Raw genomic sequence first — 17,253 nt, 5'->3', positions numbered from 1 at the left:
CTATGACTTGAATACATCGGAAAAAAGAGAGATGCCTTAATAATAATTACCTTTTTTCGGTATATATTTATATTGACACTAAAGCTCCGGGAGGATTATTAAACATATTCATGATCTTGTCCCATTCTTCCTTTTCCTTTTCTCTCCTTTTGTGATAGTTATAGCGATATTTAGTAGTCTAGTTGGAAAAAATAGAAACACACAATAATAAGTAAGATGTATATAAGGACCTTATTTTTTGTTTAAATATCTTTAATCTGTTCCCAAAGAAAAAAAAAAAAAAAAAAAAAAAATAAAAATAAAAATAAAAAACAGAAACAAAAACAAAAACAAAAATAAATAAAGCAATTTGCCATAATACAATTTATAATCAAACATGACAACCGCCTCTGACACTGTACCTTCTAGCATCAACATTGGTATTAATGGTTTCGGAAGAATCGGCAGATTAGTACTACGCTCTGTAATGGAAGTTCATCCGAATGTTCACGTTAAATTAATCAATAATCCATCCACTAAGCCCGAATATGCTGCTTATTTGTTTAAATACGATTCCACACATGGTAAATACCGTGGTACTGTAGAGTACACCGACGATTCTCTAATTGTTGATAACATTAATATCCCATTATCTCACTTCCGTAATCCAGAAGACATTCCATGGAATCATTATGGCGTTGATTATGTTATTGACTCAACTGGTATTTTCAAGGAAATAGACACAGCTTCAAGACATACCAAGATAAAGAAAGTTTTAATTACTGCTCCTTCTAAAACTGCCCCCATGTACGTTTTTGGGGTCAACCATGAAAAATACGATCCAATTAAAGACAAAATCATTTCTAATGCTTCTTGTACCACGAATTGTTTAGCCCCCTTAATAAAAGTTTTGGATGCAGAATTTGGCATCGAAGATGCCTTGATGACCACTGTACATTCTACAACTGCTTCGCAACGAACAGTGGATGGTTCTACCACGAGTAAAGATTGGAGAGGAGGTAGAAGTTGCCAGGGCAATATTATACCATCTTCCACAGGTGCTGCTAGAGCTGTTGGGAAAGTTCTACCCCAATTGCAGGGAAAAATCACTGGGATGTCTATCAGAGTGCCAACAGTAAATATATCCTTGGTTGATTTGACTATTAGAACCAAAAAGGATACTAGTTATGAAGAAATTATCAAGACTTTAGAAAATTATAGTAATGGCAAATTGAAGGGCATTTTGGGTGTCACACATGATTTGGTTGTTTCTAGCGATTTTATTAGTGATTCCAGATCTTCTATTGTTGATGCTAGAGCCGGTATTGAATTGAATTCAAGATTTTTTAAGATTATCAGCTGGTACGATAATGAGTTTGGCTATGCTTCTCGTGTTGTTGACTTAATTGAGTATGTTGCCCAAAGAGACAGACAGCAACATGCTTGAGTAACAACAGCATTGCTTTTGTATTTAATATTGATCTTAATATTTGTTTAGTATCAGTTGGTTAAATTACAGCACCATTTTATTTATTGTGATGGATTTCGGTAATATACCGATATCTCCGTAGAGCCGGAGTTTAATATTTAGTAAAACTTTCTTTCCCCCCCCGCAAGAATTTTTTTGTAATTAAAATGAAAATTAACTATATTATTAGGCAGCCATCAAAAATATCATTCTTTTAAAACTAGATAATTAACAACAGCTAAATAGACAACAAAACTCGCAAAGAAGTAGAATACTTTTTATACGTCTTTTTATGATTAACAATGAATATTTATTAAAAAAAAAAAAGAAAACGTGTTTCATTTATATGTTCCAGTGATGATCCAAAGGACATTTTATTAATGCCTTCAATTTTTTCCCTTTTTTTTACTATTATTTATTCATTTATTTATTTATTTATTTATTTAATTTTAAACTAATTACGCTTGGTTTCTTGGCTTTAGAAATTAAAATTTGTAAAAGGTGATGGATGGTACGTATTAATATTGCTACTATTGGGGTTGTCCCTGTCGTCGGACCTTACTTTCCCTTTTTAGATCATAAAATTGTATACGTAAATTTCTAAAAATAAATTTACACGAAATAGGCGTATTAACGAAGATCGGACATATTGTTAATATTTTTACAAGCAAGTCCTTTATATCAATTATTAACACTCTTACCATGTTCAATATCCATATCTATTGCTATTATTATTTTGCCCACTTTTTCCTTTTTCTTAAAAATGCCTAGATACTTTTGATCACCATAATCTTCTTTGTATCTTTTAACTTATCGAATACTTAAAAGCTTATTATTTCCTTTTTTTTCTTTTTTTTTCCAAAATAATTTTCTTACAATAGTTAAGGCAAATACAAAGCATTAGCTCGTGTTTTTATTTAACATTGTGTCTTCACCACAAGCTACTGAGTAACTAGCACTAACAGAATGGCATGGTAGACTCAATATTTTCAGCTAACCACTACAAATCCCACTGAAACGATTTTTTTTTAGTACTTCTATTGAATTCACCCAATACCCTTTTCAGATTCTACCTTCATTTCCTTATTTTTGAGACGTAGTGTTAGGTATACAAGAATGGTAATTCTCTTTTTACTCTCTCTCCCCCCCCCCTCTCCCTTCTTTGTAAAACTATTGATATAAAACATACTTCACTAGATACTAGTACATGAACACTTTTTGATAAAAGTGGCTTGCATAATCCAAAAGAATTATTATTTATTGCAAAATTTTATATGTAAGTCTGCATATTATCGATAATTGGTGTTGTGTTAGATCTTACTGTTCACGTGATGATGGACCAATAAAATTTTGAATTGAGAAAATAACACCACTTACAAGTAACAGCTAAAATCGTCCTTTTTTTTTTTTTTTTTTTTAATTTGGCAGTATGTTTTCTTGTTAGTAGAAAGTGATAAGTGCGCTGTGTGGTGCAGTATTTTCTTTGCTAAAAAACAAAAGTGAATAGAGCGAAAGAGAGAAAATAAATTAATTTTTTTTTTTTTTTTTTTTTAGATTTCTTTAAGGATTAGGATTTATCGTATATTAGGCTTTTAATTTCAACCAACTTGCTATTTTTCGAATATTAAGGACTCTTTCCTAATTATTACTTGACAAAGCTATTGCCTAAATTTTGAGTCCATTAGTTAAGATGTCTGCGCTTTTTTTTTTTTTTTTTTTCTTTTCCACTTTCTTCTTGATTTAAGAAACTTTTTTCTCTCCTTTCTATTAGCAAATCACTTGCACTTCTATAATTTCAATCCAGTATTTTTACTACAAGACTAAGCATTAAGCATTCTATATTATAATAACATCATACATTTCAGCATCATTAGTGTCGATACATAATGTTTTCTCTACGTCAAACTTTTAAATTAGCCACTCCAGCTACCAGAGCTTTTACTACTTCCAGATTTTTATTTCAACACAAACCAGTATTCAAGCCTTCTTCCTCTTTAGCTGATGTTGATGGCCCAGAAAGTTTGATTGGTCCAGGTGCCAAGGAAGGTACTGTTCCAACTGACTTTGAGCAAGCCACAGGTTTGGAAAGATTGGAATTATTGGGTAAATTGGAAGGTGTTGAAATTTTTGATACTAAGCCATTAGATTCAAGCAGAATAGGTACTTTAGAGAACCCAATTGTTGTTGATTCGTACGATGATTATCGTTACGTTGGCTGTACCGGTTCTCCAGCCGATTCTCACACCGTTATGTGGTTGAAGCCAACCGTCGACAAGGTTGCTAGATGTTGGGAATGTGGTTCTGTTTATGCTATCAATCCATTAGGTTCTAAAAAGAATGGCCACCATTAAACAGCTAAACTTTTTTTTTTTAGTATTTTTATGAAGGCATTAATTAACTGGCCAATTGATTTATTGTTTTTGACTTGTTCTACCTTTTCTTTCCTCTTTTTTTTTTTTCATTTTTAATTTTATTTTCCTCTATTTTTCATAATACAAAGTTTGTGTTTGCAGATGTTATTTATTTAATTTTTATTCTATATTTGTTACGTCGTACATATGTAAGGAAAACAAGAAGCAGAAGGAAGCAATAAAAATGAGTTTTACTATTATTCCTAATAATTTTATTTTATTTTTTTTTTCCTATTTAATATAATCATTATATGTGTATATTCTTACATAAGTCGGGATAGGCAAGGAGCTATTTGTTTTATCTGAATTCAAAAATTGTTTTATCATCAAAGTTAATTTTCATAAAATAACTGAAAATTAGATTAGTAAATATTATTGTTGTTGAACATGAAATGAAATCTTGTCTAAAAATTTTAGCGAAAAGGTATTGCTGAATCGACAAATGTTTTTAATTTTAGTGGTTTAGCAACAGCTGGATCTGTTCCATTACCTTTCTTTTTGAAAGAGCGCGTGGTATTGACATAATATAGTTTATAAAAAAAATTAGAGGACAGCATCCGTATTTTTAACTATAATACTTTTAAACTATCTTGCAATTGAAAATCTTTTTGACAACAAGAAAAACCAAATTTTTTTTTTAAAAAAAAAGGAAAGAAAATCGAGTAATGAGCAATATTTTGTATCTTAATTGTAAAAGTGGGTCAAATTGAGAATATACATATTTTTTCATCAATCTGTCATTCAATACCGGATGAAATAGCAAATATGGAAACAGTTTTTTAATTATGCGAGTTTATTCAGATTTGATAGTATTTACTTTTCAGTTATTTCTAATGGACGAGGTATTAAAATTAATGCCATTCGCCTGATATATAAGCCTTGCTGGTGATTTAAAATGCTTTTTAATAAGTCTTGCATAATATCCTGATTGTATCTGATCTTTTTTTTTTTTTTTTTTTTTTTTTTAACAAGTTTAATATTGTCGAACATCTTGTGCATTTTTTAGGGTTAGTATGTTGATCTAAACAAATTTTTAATTTGTAGTTGTGACATATACAAACATCTGTACATCCGTGTACAAAAATGTTTTTAGTTTTATTTTTTTTTGTTTTTTATATTGAAAAAAATTTCAATAATGTTAAGTTTCATTACACCATATAGTACATTATATTTGTGTAAATTTTTTATGGGCTGTCTTTTAATTTTTTCCATTCATGTATTTTTTTCTTTAGTAATTTGTTTTCTTCCTAGGAAGATATTTTTCTTTTTCTAAGCCTTTTTCTGTATAATTTTTTAACAAATTATCATGCCTTTCTTCTGCCAATGCTTTTAGACATGTATAATAGATACGGAACATTATTTTATTAATATTTATTTTCATCAATTTCCCATGCCATGATAATTTAATTAGAATAATTTGATAGTAATTGTTTTTTTTCTTTTTCTTTTCTTCTCCTTCCTTTATCTTTTTTTTTTTTGTTCACAACATCCAATTTTATATTTTGAATACACTCATTTAGAATGTAACTTGTACATGACAATTTTTTCTAAAATTTTTTCTTTTTCTTTCTTAAATTCTTTACTTTGTCGATAATTACTTTAAAAAAAAAAAAAAAATAAAACTCTAAGAATAGTATAAGAATCAAGTATGTTATAAAGGTGATCACATAATTATAAATATGAGTGGGAAATGTGAAAGAATATATATATATATATATATATATATAATGTAATGTAACTAGCTATAATGTTACTGCATTTATCAGTTTGGATTGATTGTGGTTGTGGTAGTAGGATGTTGGAAAAGATAAGTACAAATGAACCCGTGGTAAAGATTTAGTAAAGTTCTTTCAACTTATTAAAAAAAAATTGTTAAACACTTATTAGAGAGCTATTTATATTCAGTTTATTGAGATTGTACGCTTTAAGTGATGTATAGGGGTAAAAGGAGGATCCAAATTGACTTAAGTGTACAGTGTCCATTATTTCGTGACTATTAATACAATATTGTGCTATAATTTATGAGAGGAAAGTGAATATTTTTAAGATATTTCGATCAAAGGTGGTTTATTTATACAACTGCCAAAAAGTTGAATCGACAAAGGATGAAAATTTTATGATATTTTTTTTTTTTTTAAAAGTTGTAATTAACATTATAGTGTAATTTGCTTTTAAAATTTTAAAAATTTAAAATTTGGATGAAATTATGTTTTGTGAAATATCAGCTAATCTTTTCCAGTGGTTTTCCCTCCATTATTTTATTATCGTACAAGTGAATTGTTCTGAGTCTATCTTTCCTATTACCATAAAGCTACTGTATTACAGATATATATATATATATTTATTGTTTTCTCAACAAGATTATAAAAAATGAAAATTTTTTACTAACATTTTTATATTTTATTATTAAAACAGAGATGCCAAAAAAGAGAGCTTCCAACGGTAGAAACAAGAAGGGTAGAGGTCATGTCAAACCAGTTAGATGTAACAACTGTTCCAAGTCTGTTCCAAAAGATAAGGCTATCAAGAGAATGAGTGTTAGAAACATTGTTGAAGCTGCCGCTGTTAGAGATTTATCCGAAGCTTCTGTCTATGCTGAATATGCTTTGCCAAAGTTGTACAACAAGGCACACTACTGTGTTTCTTGTGCTATTCATGCTAGAATTGTTAGAGTTAGATCTAGAACTGACAGAAAGATTAGAACTCCTCCATCTAGACAAAGATTCCAAAGAGGTGGTAACAGAGTTTCTCCAGCTGATGCCGCCAAGAAAGCTTTATAAATTGAAGTTTAAATAATTAAAGTATTATTTTTTACCTTTATTATGTATGTATGATTTTAGTTATCGTATGTCGTTTTTAATTTATAGTTTATTTTCTTTTTAGTGTTTATGTTTTGGATTGAGAGGGATGAAATGCCGTGATTGGTCACGTGCGTATAATTTAACGGCACAAAGCGGATGCTAGAAAAAATAAAAACAGAAACAGAAACAAAAACAGAAAAGTTACTGACGTAATTTGCAGTGTGATCCTTTGAAAGATTACAGTTAAGTTGGACAGACGCGTAGAGAGACGTTTAATTTTTGAAAATGGGAATATATTTTTTTTTTTTTTAAGGGAGCCATTTTGGGTAAGTTTTATCAGTGGTTTATTTTTGATCTTCTGTGGCCAACTGCTTGTCAGGGATAGCGAATATTGGCTGCCACCATTTTACCACCCTTTTTCTTCTCCGATAGTTTCTGAGCACAGAGCAATAATAGATAGGTAAATATTCCATTTTTTTTAGGGGTGAACAAAACCATACCAAAGTTAACCGTAGTAATATGGTTGGATATGTGCGGGTAAGCAAAGGGGAAAAAAAATAAATAGCTGGGATAAAATTGGCAAATCTTTTTTCTTTAATAATAATTTAATTAGTTGCTTATATAAAGACACAGCCGCAGTTGTACGCTATTTTCAGTGGTTGTTGCTGCGTGTGTGAAGGAAGTAACGCCATCGGTTGCATTATGTGACTGCTCCCTTTGAGACTCCCCTTCCCTTTTTTTTTTTTTTTCCGATTAAAGCCCAACAAAATAAAATAGAAAAAATTTTCTTTCTTTTTCTTTTTCTTTTTTTCTTTTTTTCTTTTACCACTCTTTAAATAAAGGAAGTGAACATTTCTAATATCCTTAAAGCAAGCTTCTTTTTTCCTTCTTTTTTTCCCCTTTCATTTTTGATCTCCTTGCTAATTTTAACCCAATTGCAATTTACCAATCCTGTAGTTCCCCTTAATATTCTTTTCCATTTTGAGTTAATCTTTACTAACTCTTTTTTTTTTTTAATTCCTTTTCTCTCTTATTAATTAGCATCTATTTTATTCAAAACAAGAATAAGTGCAAGAGGCTAGTAGATTATTATTATATTACAAGCAAGAACAACCCTCTCTATCACTTCCTTTTCTATCTTTTTTTTTTTCTTTTTCTTTTTTTCTTTTTCTTCTTTTAAAAATTACTGAACCATTATTTAACAACCTAATCTTTACTAAATCAGAGAAAGAGAGAAAAAAAAAAAAAAAAACACACACACACAATAATAAATAGAATAAAAGAAAAACAAACAGACCCAAAAGGAACCTATTACGATAAAATGTCATTGGATAATTTTGATTTTAAGTTTAGCCAATGTTTTGGCGACAAAGCTGATATAGTGGTGACTGAAGCCGATATAATTACGGCCGTTGAATTTGCTAGTACAGGTGATTATTTAGCCACAGGTGATCGTGGCGGGCGAGTAGTGTTGTTTGAGAGAAATAATAATACCAAGCATTGTGAATACAAATTCATGACTGAGTTTCAAAGTCATGATGCCGAATTTGATTACTTAAAGTCTTTAGAAATTGAAGAAAAAATCAATCAAATCAAATGGTGCAAACCAACCAATAAAGCACATTTTTTATTATCTACTAACGACAAAACCATTAAACTATGGAAAATCTATGAAAAAACCATCAAACTCGTGGCCGAAAATAACCTAAGTATAGCAACCACCACCACTACCACTACAAACAACAATATATCAAGTAATAGCAGAAATGGGTTTTTTAGCGGGTTTGGTTCTAGTAACAATAGCATTACTCCTAGTGGGAATAGTACTACTACTCTGTCGTACCAAAGTTTAAAATTACCCAGATTAACTCAACACGATAAAATTATTGCTGCATCCCCAAAGAGAATCTATGCCAATGCTCACACATACCATATTAATTCTATTTCTCCTAACAGCGACGGCGAAACTTTTATTAGTGCAGATGATTTGAGAATCAATTTATGGAATTTTGATATACCAGATCAGTCTTTTAATATTGTAGATATTAAACCCGCCAATATGGAAGAGCTAACTGAGGTCATCACTAGCGCTGAATTCCATCCGTTTCATTGCAACTTATTTATGTATGCCAGTAGTAAAGGTACTATAAAATTATGCGACATGAGAACCAACTCATTATGTGACTACCAATCAAGGACTTTTGAAGAGTACACTGACCCTATAAGTCATAATTTTTTCACAGAGATTACTTCCTCTATAAGTGATGTTAAGTTTAGTCCTAACGGAAGATATATTGCCTCTAGAGATTACCTAACTGTCAAAATTTGGGACGTCAATATGGACAACAAGCCAGTTAAGACCATTAACATTCATGACCAATTGAAAGAACGCTTGAGCGACACATATGAAAACGATGCTATTTTTGATAAATTTGAAGTTTGTTTTGGCGGTGACTCCTCAAGTGTAATGACTGGTAGCTATAACAATAATTTCTTTATTTATCCAAATGCGGCAACAACAGGAGAATCTACTACTAGTGGTATTACCAGCAACAGTAACACTACTGGTTCATCATCATCATCATCATCATCATCATCATCGTCATCTTTATCTAACGGCACAAATGCTGCAACTATTGCTGCCAACGCAAAGAAAAGTAGTAACCAAGTTATAAGACTACAGGCCGATAAAAATGCATTCAAGACTTCCAACGAAAACGATAAAATTGGTACAGGCGACAATATGAGCAATGGGTTTTGGGATACTAATAGTAACAATAATAATAATAACAACAGCGGGTTCTTACAGGATGACATTGATTTCAAAAAGAGTATATTGCATTTTTCATGGCATCCAAGTGAAAATAGCGTGGCTATTGCTGCTACAAACAACTTGTTTATATTTTCATCATTATAATATCTATACTGCTGCTAAACAAGGAGTTCCCCCCCCTCCTCTTTTTTCTCTTATAAATTAGTCAAGAAAGGGAACTATTATATAATAATAAAGTGAAGGTGTTGATTTATTAGAACATTTATAAAACCTAGGGGGAGGAAGAGAGATTAAAGGAAGGATGATATTTATACATTGGAAGATGAATATAATTATCATTAAGAAAATTTGATGTTGTTTCCAATATTATTATTATACTTTTGACGTTACCACCACCATTAAGATTATTGACTCGGTTTATTGTATCTTTATATTTCTGTTTTATTTTGTTTGGATATAGTTTTTTTTATTTTTTTATTTTTTTATTTTTTTATTTTTATTAAAAAAACATATATATAATTATATAATTACTTTACTAATACTTTGCCTTATTATTATCCTTTTATTTTATTTATAGTAAGATATTAATCAGCATAATTATAATTACTTCTTTGTATATGTAGTATAAAATTTAAATAAGATAGTATCTTAAAACCCAATTAAAATACCTAAATAAAATATGTAATTTTTTTTTTTTGAAAAGGACAATTATAATAAACCAACAAGTCATAGAATCTTATTAAAATCACTCTAATGGTTTTTTATTTAAATCGAATAATGTAAAATAAATAGTTATATACATACATATATATATATATATACTAGATGGAATAAATTAGAATAAAATATTAAGCCCACACAATAACAAATTTTTTTAAAAATATATTAATCATCTCTATTCATCACGAACAATGTGTCTGTTAATAACTGGGTTCCAAAATAAAGTTTTGTCACCATCACCCCAAAAAAATGGTTTGGATCTGATATTTTGGAATTCGTAATCTTTTGGCCAGTCTTCATCTTTGACATGTTTTAGATGTTCTCTGTGTTCAGCATGTTCAGCTTCAATAAAATAAGTGTTAACGGCTGCCAATGCAATAGCTGGAAATGCAACGAAAAAGGTGATCTTTCTCCATAAAGCAGTGGTTTCTTTGGCGTGGGCAGTTGTGGCCTCTAAATGGTGTCTAAAAGCTTCACCAGCAGCTTTGTCTACTGGGTAAACTTTGGTGGAAATACTTCTAACAGCTTGTCTAAACATTTTAATGTACATATGTTTATTTATTTGTTTGTTATTTGTCTGTCAAGAAAGATGAAAGGATATAAATATATGAATATATAAGTATAAATATTTTATAAATAACGCAAGATTAGTAAAAAAAAAAAAAAAAAAAAAAAAAGAAATCAACAAAAAATCAGTCAAGACAAAGGAATGGCAGTTGTAGTAGTAGTACTTCCAGGCGATAAAAATAAAAAAAAAAATAAAAAAATTAAAAATGAAAAAAAATGAGTTGATTTTATTCTTTTTGTTCGTTTCTACGCAGTTTCTACACAATATTTGTGCGCGATGTTTCTACGCGATGTTTCTACGCGATGTTTCTACGCAATGTTTCCACGTAATAAACCAGACTCCATCATTTTATACGGATTTGATACATATTTGTCAAATTCTTCTTCTACGTGCACGTCTGTGGTACGTAAGTCTCCAAAAATACTTTTTTTTTTTTTTCGCCCTTCTTTTTCTTGTGATATTATTGGTTCGTATAAGCTGTGATTATCTACAAAAACTACGAGTGCTATTACTATTACCAACAGTGGTTGTGCTCTCCCTTTGCCATTTCTCATATTTCAATTTAACATCCATTTCAAAAATACAAGTCCCATTTAATTGGTTACCGATAGTAAACCAACCGGGTCTGGTATTATGATCCCTACCAAATATTTCCAATTTTCTAGCGTGTAATCCTACCAATCTTTCAACCATACCATATAGTTCATCAGGCTTCCGAGATGTTTCTCTCGTATGCGAAACTATTATATCCAAATCGTTTTGTCTATTAAGCCACATAGGATTTCCCTTTAAACCAACCAATAAATGCTCCTTGGAATGATTTAACCAATGTCCAGTTCTTCCTGTAACAATAGTCCTTTCTAGCTGATTAATTTTAATCCAACTGATTTCGTTCATCACTTTATACCCCCATTTACCTAAAATTTCTTTGCCCAACTCAATGGCCCTCCCTGTAACCCATAGAAATATAACGCCCTCGTCTTGTAAGGTATCTAATGGCAAATTCAATAACTCGTTGTCATTACATGTTCCGTACGGCAAATTCATATGTATATTCCATGCTGGATCTGCTATAACCACACTGAATTTGCCCAAGATGTTGAAATCAAACTTCCTTATGTCACATTTAATCCATTGTTTGGGTAGTAAAGGTTTAATGCCACTATTATTATTATTATTATTATTATTATTATTATCGCCATTATCAGAACCATAGCAGTTCTGTCCGTGCGTATACAACAAGAGAGGCGAAGACGCTACATTAACATCACCGGAAATACCATGCATATCTTTAGGATACAATTGTATATAATGAACATATCTACAGCTATTCAACTTATGACATGTATCTAAATATGAACAATCACCTATATTCACATCTGTCTGCGGTTTGTAATTAGGTATGTAATGGATATGTGTAGAACAACATTTACGCAACTCATACAGCATAGAATCGCTGCTACCACCCCAATTTACATCATAAACCTGGTTATCTATTATTGTTACCATGGAGGTTAATCTTGTTATATGTTCCCTATCACTACAAATAGGATTATAAGCTTGCGGTGTCTCAGTATGTAGTATACGCTCTTTTGCTAATTTATATGAAAACGGTTTGTTATTGTACAATAATTCATACATCTTACAATACATTTGTGCATTTGGACTGGTGGTATATAACTCACTATCATCACTAACAAGTTTCTCCAAAGTATCCAGTAGTGACGTTGGGTTTGTGTCAGCCGTAATTTTATTATTTTTAGACTGTTTTCCCTTTTCATATTCATAGTAATTACCACGTGTTAGTTTATTGTATAATATTTTTAAATTGATTAGATCTATGCCACTTATTTTATTGTATCCGTTTTGCTCGGTGTTACAATTGTTATTATAATTATCGTCCTTATTGGTACATGATACCTGACTTTCCCAGGTTTTGGATAGATATAATGATTCCTTGGCTAAATTTTGTATTTCATCAATCATAGATACAAAATCTGCATAACTACATATCATATTATTACTATTGCAGATCTCTTTATATAAGATGTAAATATCGCGTAGTTCTCCATTAATTGGATCTGATAATAATATGGTCTCATTTTCTATTAAATAACTAACCAAGTTCGGTAACATCATGCTGGTGTTGGCGTTTAGTTGATTAGTGTTGTAGTTCTAATACCCAAACTTTTTTTTATGTTTATAGGGTTATTATTTCTAAGATATATTTCAAAGATATATTTCAAAGATATATTTCTCTATAAAATGTATATAATAACCGCCGAAAAATAATTATAAAAGAAGCAAAAAAAAAAAAAAAAAAAAAAAAATTGTTTTCCGACGTTTAAGTTATCCGTTGAAATACTGGACTTTTAATTTAATTTAATTTAATTTAATTTAAATTTTTTTTTTTTTTTTTTTCTTGTCTTTATAAATGGTCTATTTGTTAAATTTCATTAATTTCTACACTTTGCAAGCATAAACGGCACAAACTATCCATGTAATTTCAGCTGTTATGAGCACTTTAACTACATCCTCCCCCACACAAACCTTCCAATATGATCAAAAAACAAAAGAATCATATCCATTGTTTCAACTTAATAATAGCCATCCAATTAATAAACCAAGAGTATCATATCATTTTAACGGAAATGTTTCTCGTTACCACTATGGTGTAAAACACCCAATGAAACCATTTAGATTAATGTTAACAGATCATTTAGTTAGTAGCTACGGTTTGCACAAAATCATGGATTTATATGAAACAAGAAAAGCCACTAAAGAGGAACTAACTGATTTTCATTCTAAAGATTATATAGATTTTTTAGAGAAAGTCACTCCTGAAAATACAAATAAATTTCCTCGGGGAACACTAGATACTTTTAATATTGGTGATGATTGTCCCATTTTCCAGGGCCTATATGATTACTCTGCCTATTATGCGGGCGCATCCTTGGATGCAAGTAGAAAACTAATTAATGGTCAATCTGATATTGCGATTAATTGGTCTGGTGGTCTACATCATGCTAAAAAATCACAGCCCTCAGGGTTTTGCTATGTAAACGATATTGTTTTGGCTGCTTTAAACTTACTTAGATTCCATCCACGATTACTTTACATCGATATCGATCTACATCACGGGGATGGGGTCCAAGAAGCCTTTTATACCACAGATCGTGTTTTCACCGTATCCTTTCATAAATATAATAAAGAACTGTTTTTCCCCGGTACTGGTGATGTTGACGAGGATGGAATTGATAGAGGGAAGCATTACGCTTTGAATGTTCCATTGCAAGATGGAATTGACGACGACTCGTACATTAATTTATTTAAAAGCATCATTGAGCCTCTAATTACCTCTTATAGGCCAACTTGTATTATTTTGCAATGTGGTGCAGATTCCTTGGGCCATGATAGGTTAGGTGCATTTAATATTAATATCAAAGCACATGGAGAATGCGCCCGGTTTGTCAAATCCTTTGGATTGCCCATGCTAGTTGTTGGTGGTGGTGGCTATACTCCTAAAAATGTGTCGAGGTTATGGACTTATGAAACTGGCATAATGAATGATGTTCTATTAAATAATGAATTGCCACATGGAATTCCCTTCAGAGAGAATTTTGGGCCTGATTACTCATTGAATCCAGTATTGGATGATTTATATGAAAATAAGAATCCAAAAAAATATTTGGAAGATATTAGAATACGATGCTTGGAAAATATTAGATATTTACAAGACGCTCCAAGTGTGAGAATGGATGCCGATATTATTCCTACCAGAGATATTACGGGGCTAACTCAAGACGAAGAACAATTGATCAAGGAGTGGAATGAAGAGGATGAAAGGTTCAAATCAATGGAAAAAGATAAGACTCGGGTCGGAGAATATTACGATTAATAACTCCGCAAGAAAATATTATTAAATATATGCAACTTCATTGTGAGAATTGAAGGATATTTAGGATCGATATCTATACATACACATACTTTTCTTCAATTTGTATTAAGAAAAGGGTAGGACACCACTGTTTGACACTTTCCCATTGTACCATTTATTTAATAATAGCCCAACAGAATGTTTTGCACTTTCTGCCCCACAATTTTTCGCTAAAACCTGGAAATATGCCAGCATCTTACATTTTTTAGCAACATCTTTATCACTCAAGTTGAGACTAAATAATACTAGGGCAAAATGCCACATCATCAGCTTAAAGCAATCAACTCTTAGTTCTTCAGTAATTAAATCAGACATGTCAATTTTTAAATCATCGTATGTACTTACTTTGGCATTTTTAATATCTTCTATAATAAAATGATATTTAATTGTTTCGTCATCAGATTCAAATCCCCAGTCAATAAATTTGTGCAATCTATCCATACTTTTGTCCTGTAGTATCGTATCTTTCAAATTTAAAGTATCTAAATATGTTTTAAAAAGTGCTTCCACATGTATTTGTTGTACTACATCGTAAAAAGAGTAATACTCACCTTTTACCCGAATAATGCTCTGTAAGTAGATAGAATCCAGGTTCTTGCACTCATTAAACGATTTAATATAATCCTGTTCTATTAGTTTCCCAAAATTATTTGGAATTAAATTGAAGTCTCTACAAGACTGAACCATGCTGCATATTAACAAAAAATGATCACTATACGGATCTTTTTGATCTTTTGATCCTCTAAATTTGATTACATTTTTAGAAAACTCTATATACTCGGTAGAAACCCCTAGAAATACGTTGTACCCATTATCAGTTAATAAATTCATTTTATATAGAATTTCTGCATTGGGGCTAAATGATCCAACGTTTAACATTTCATCTAATTCAGCGTTAGAATCATTGGACCCTTGGTAATTTGTTGTTAAAAGGGCAACAATTTCAATGGCTGCAAACCATGACTTGGATAATGCCAAAGTTTCTAATGTTTGGATGCCAGCTGTCTGTGAGTTGATCTTCAAATATTTGAAAAAAATATCTTTGGCGCCTCGCAAGTGAACCTGCCAATCAATTCTATTAGAACTACTGTCCATAGCTAACAGTAAAATACATAAAATTAAGGATCTGATTTTTTCTGATATTAAATTATCTGTATTGGAAGTGGAATCAAACTCAGCGCTCAATGTCAAAACGCACATTTTTAAATATTTTTCCTTGATGATTTTATGATTTTCGAGACTTGTTATGTTAAATAAATATTTTGCTGCCATGGCAATCATTGCATATCGAAGGTAGGACGAGGATGAATATGAAGACCTCAATGATGGCCTTTTGGCGTTTTCAATTATTTCATTAAATAAAAGCTTGTTGCTAATATTATTATCCGGCGAATTAACTAGAGGCAAAATCCAACATGAAATTTTGTGATAAAAAACTTCCAAATAGTACAGTTCCAAATCACTATTAAAGAATACAAGTTTTGCCCTTATATCGTCCCATCTGGTGCTTGGTGCACAATTGTCCGATATACTATTATCTTGCAACGTCTGGGTGAGGTCTAACTGGGGTATAGCAATATCAGACAGTAATAGCTCTTGGATTAAATCCGCGGTCAACTGGTTGGCATCCCATATAATTGAATCAAGCAGTGATTGCTTTATATCATTCTCATTTGAAGTTTCAATATTTATAGCGTCATTGTAAGGTGGTTCTAGTGTTTGATATTTTTTTTCTTCCTTTCCCTCTTTTTCTTCTTCTTCTTCTTCTTCTTCTTCTTCTTCTTTGTTTATATTGCAAATAAAATCAAGCTTGTCATTTGCTTCTGCTTTCAATTTTTGTCTTTGTTTCTTTTCAATTTTTTTCTTCTTTTTTAAAAAGTTTTGTTGTTCCAAAGTCAAATAAACACAATTCTTGTTTAAATGTGAACATTGCCAGCAGTACGGTTTTGTTTCGTCGCATTTAATTTTGCGTCTTTTACATTCAACACAACCAAATTTTGAATGTTTACGCTTTAAACAACTGTTGTTGTTGTTGTTGTTGTTGTTGTTGTTAGCTTCTTCCTCATCCACATCGGCACGAACAACAGGATAAGTCGAGTCTGTATCAAAAGGTTCCATGTCTAGTGATTATGTGTTGATTGATTACCCGTATGAATGCCCTGTCGGAACAGATATTGAAAAAAACAACAATAAAAAGAAAGTTTTCAGAATTCGCTCCAGGCTTTTAAACGAATATTACAAAACCAATAAACATCAAGAAGAAAAAAAACTATTCTCGATTTTGAAACTTGCTATAATTTTGCTATTAATTTTACTAATTATTAATGTTTATAGGTTCATTTTTAAAAAAACCCTTTATCAATGCCTATATTCTTGGCTTTTGACTTGCCCAGATAATAGAGATTATTGTGTATTATGGTGGCAAAAATATCCCGTCGTAGAGCGTCTTATTTGGTCAATTATTAATCATATAGAAAACGTTATAAGCATTTACTAGTAGCTAATGTATATATATCCAATAATAAATATATTTACTTTATCATATTTACAAGGTTTTTAGTAAAAAAAAAAAAAAAAAAAAAAACAGAATAGACAA

The 17,253-nt window shown here is 30.8% G+C and overlaps 9 protein-coding genes across 9 annotated transcripts; 6 read left to right on the top strand and 3 right to left on the bottom strand.

Annotated features, from left to right (window-relative positions):
- Positions 1-376: 376 nt before the first annotated feature.
- On the top strand, positions 377-1,426 carry SCDLUD_001394 (type I glyceraldehyde-3-phosphate dehydrogenase; the record flags this gene model as incomplete). Its single annotated transcript, XM_046080308.1, has 1 exon — positions 377-1,426. The coding sequence occupies one exon, from the start codon at positions 377-379 to the stop codon at positions 1,424-1,426; it is 1,050 nt and encodes a 349-aa protein (XP_045935561.1).
- A 1,907-nt stretch (positions 1,427-3,333) lies between these two features.
- Positions 3,334-3,798, top strand: COX4 (cytochrome c oxidase subunit IV; the record flags this gene model as incomplete). The annotated part of the gene is made up of 1 exon (XM_046080307.1): positions 3,334-3,798. The coding sequence occupies one exon, from the start codon at positions 3,334-3,336 to the stop codon at positions 3,796-3,798; it is 465 nt and encodes a 154-aa protein (XP_045935560.1).
- A 2,477-nt stretch (positions 3,799-6,275) lies between these two features.
- On the top strand, positions 6,276-6,638 carry RPS26A (40S ribosomal protein eS26; the record flags this gene model as incomplete). The annotated part of the gene is made up of 1 exon (XM_046080306.1): positions 6,276-6,638. One exon carries the CDS (start codon positions 6,276-6,278, stop codon positions 6,636-6,638), a length of 363 nt encoding a protein of 120 aa, XP_045935559.1.
- Positions 6,639-7,980: 1,342 nt separating this feature from the next.
- Positions 7,981-9,576, top strand: CDC55 (protein phosphatase 2A regulatory subunit CDC55; the record flags this gene model as incomplete). The annotated part of the gene is made up of 1 exon (XM_046080305.1): positions 7,981-9,576. The coding sequence occupies one exon, from the start codon at positions 7,981-7,983 to the stop codon at positions 9,574-9,576; it is 1,596 nt and encodes a 531-aa protein (XP_045935558.1).
- A 751-nt stretch (positions 9,577-10,327) lies between these two features.
- COX13 (cytochrome c oxidase subunit VIa) lies at positions 10,328-10,690 on the bottom strand (the record flags this gene model as incomplete). The annotated part of the gene is made up of 1 exon (XM_046080304.1): positions 10,328-10,690. One exon carries the CDS (start codon positions 10,688-10,690, stop codon positions 10,328-10,330), a length of 363 nt encoding a protein of 120 aa, XP_045935557.1.
- A 513-nt stretch (positions 10,691-11,203) lies between these two features.
- On the bottom strand, positions 11,204-12,859 carry IME4 (mRNA (N6-adenosine)-methyltransferase; the record flags this gene model as incomplete). Its single annotated transcript, XM_046080303.1, has 1 exon — positions 11,204-12,859. The coding sequence occupies one exon, from the start codon at positions 12,857-12,859 to the stop codon at positions 11,204-11,206; it is 1,656 nt and encodes a 551-aa protein (XP_045935556.1).
- Positions 12,860-13,235: 376 nt separating this feature from the next.
- Positions 13,236-14,618, top strand: HOS2 (histone deacetylase HOS2; the record flags this gene model as incomplete). Its single annotated transcript, XM_046080302.1, has 1 exon — positions 13,236-14,618. The coding sequence occupies one exon, from the start codon at positions 13,236-13,238 to the stop codon at positions 14,616-14,618; it is 1,383 nt and encodes a 460-aa protein (XP_045935555.1).
- A 105-nt stretch (positions 14,619-14,723) lies between these two features.
- SCDLUD_001387 (Zn(II)2Cys6 transcription factor) lies at positions 14,724-16,775 on the bottom strand (the record flags this gene model as incomplete). The annotated part of the gene is made up of 1 exon (XM_046080301.1): positions 14,724-16,775. The coding sequence occupies one exon, from the start codon at positions 16,773-16,775 to the stop codon at positions 14,724-14,726; it is 2,052 nt and encodes a 683-aa protein (XP_045935554.1).
- SCDLUD_001386 (uncharacterized protein) lies at positions 16,774-17,154 on the top strand (the record flags this gene model as incomplete). The annotated part of the gene is made up of 1 exon (XM_046076936.1): positions 16,774-17,154. The coding sequence occupies one exon, from the start codon at positions 16,774-16,776 to the stop codon at positions 17,152-17,154; it is 381 nt and encodes a 126-aa protein (XP_045935553.1).
- Between the last annotated feature and the right edge of the window lie 99 nt (positions 17,155-17,253).

This window comes from Saccharomycodes ludwigii, chromosome II, assembly GCF_020623625.1.
Source record: "Saccharomycodes ludwigii strain NBRC 1722 chromosome II, whole genome shotgun sequence".
Taxonomy (NCBI): Eukaryota; Fungi; Ascomycota; class Saccharomycetes; order Saccharomycodales; family Saccharomycodaceae; genus Saccharomycodes; species Saccharomycodes ludwigii.
Note: the sequence above shows the minus strand (reverse complement) of the source record. Positions and strands in the feature narration are given on the sequence as shown.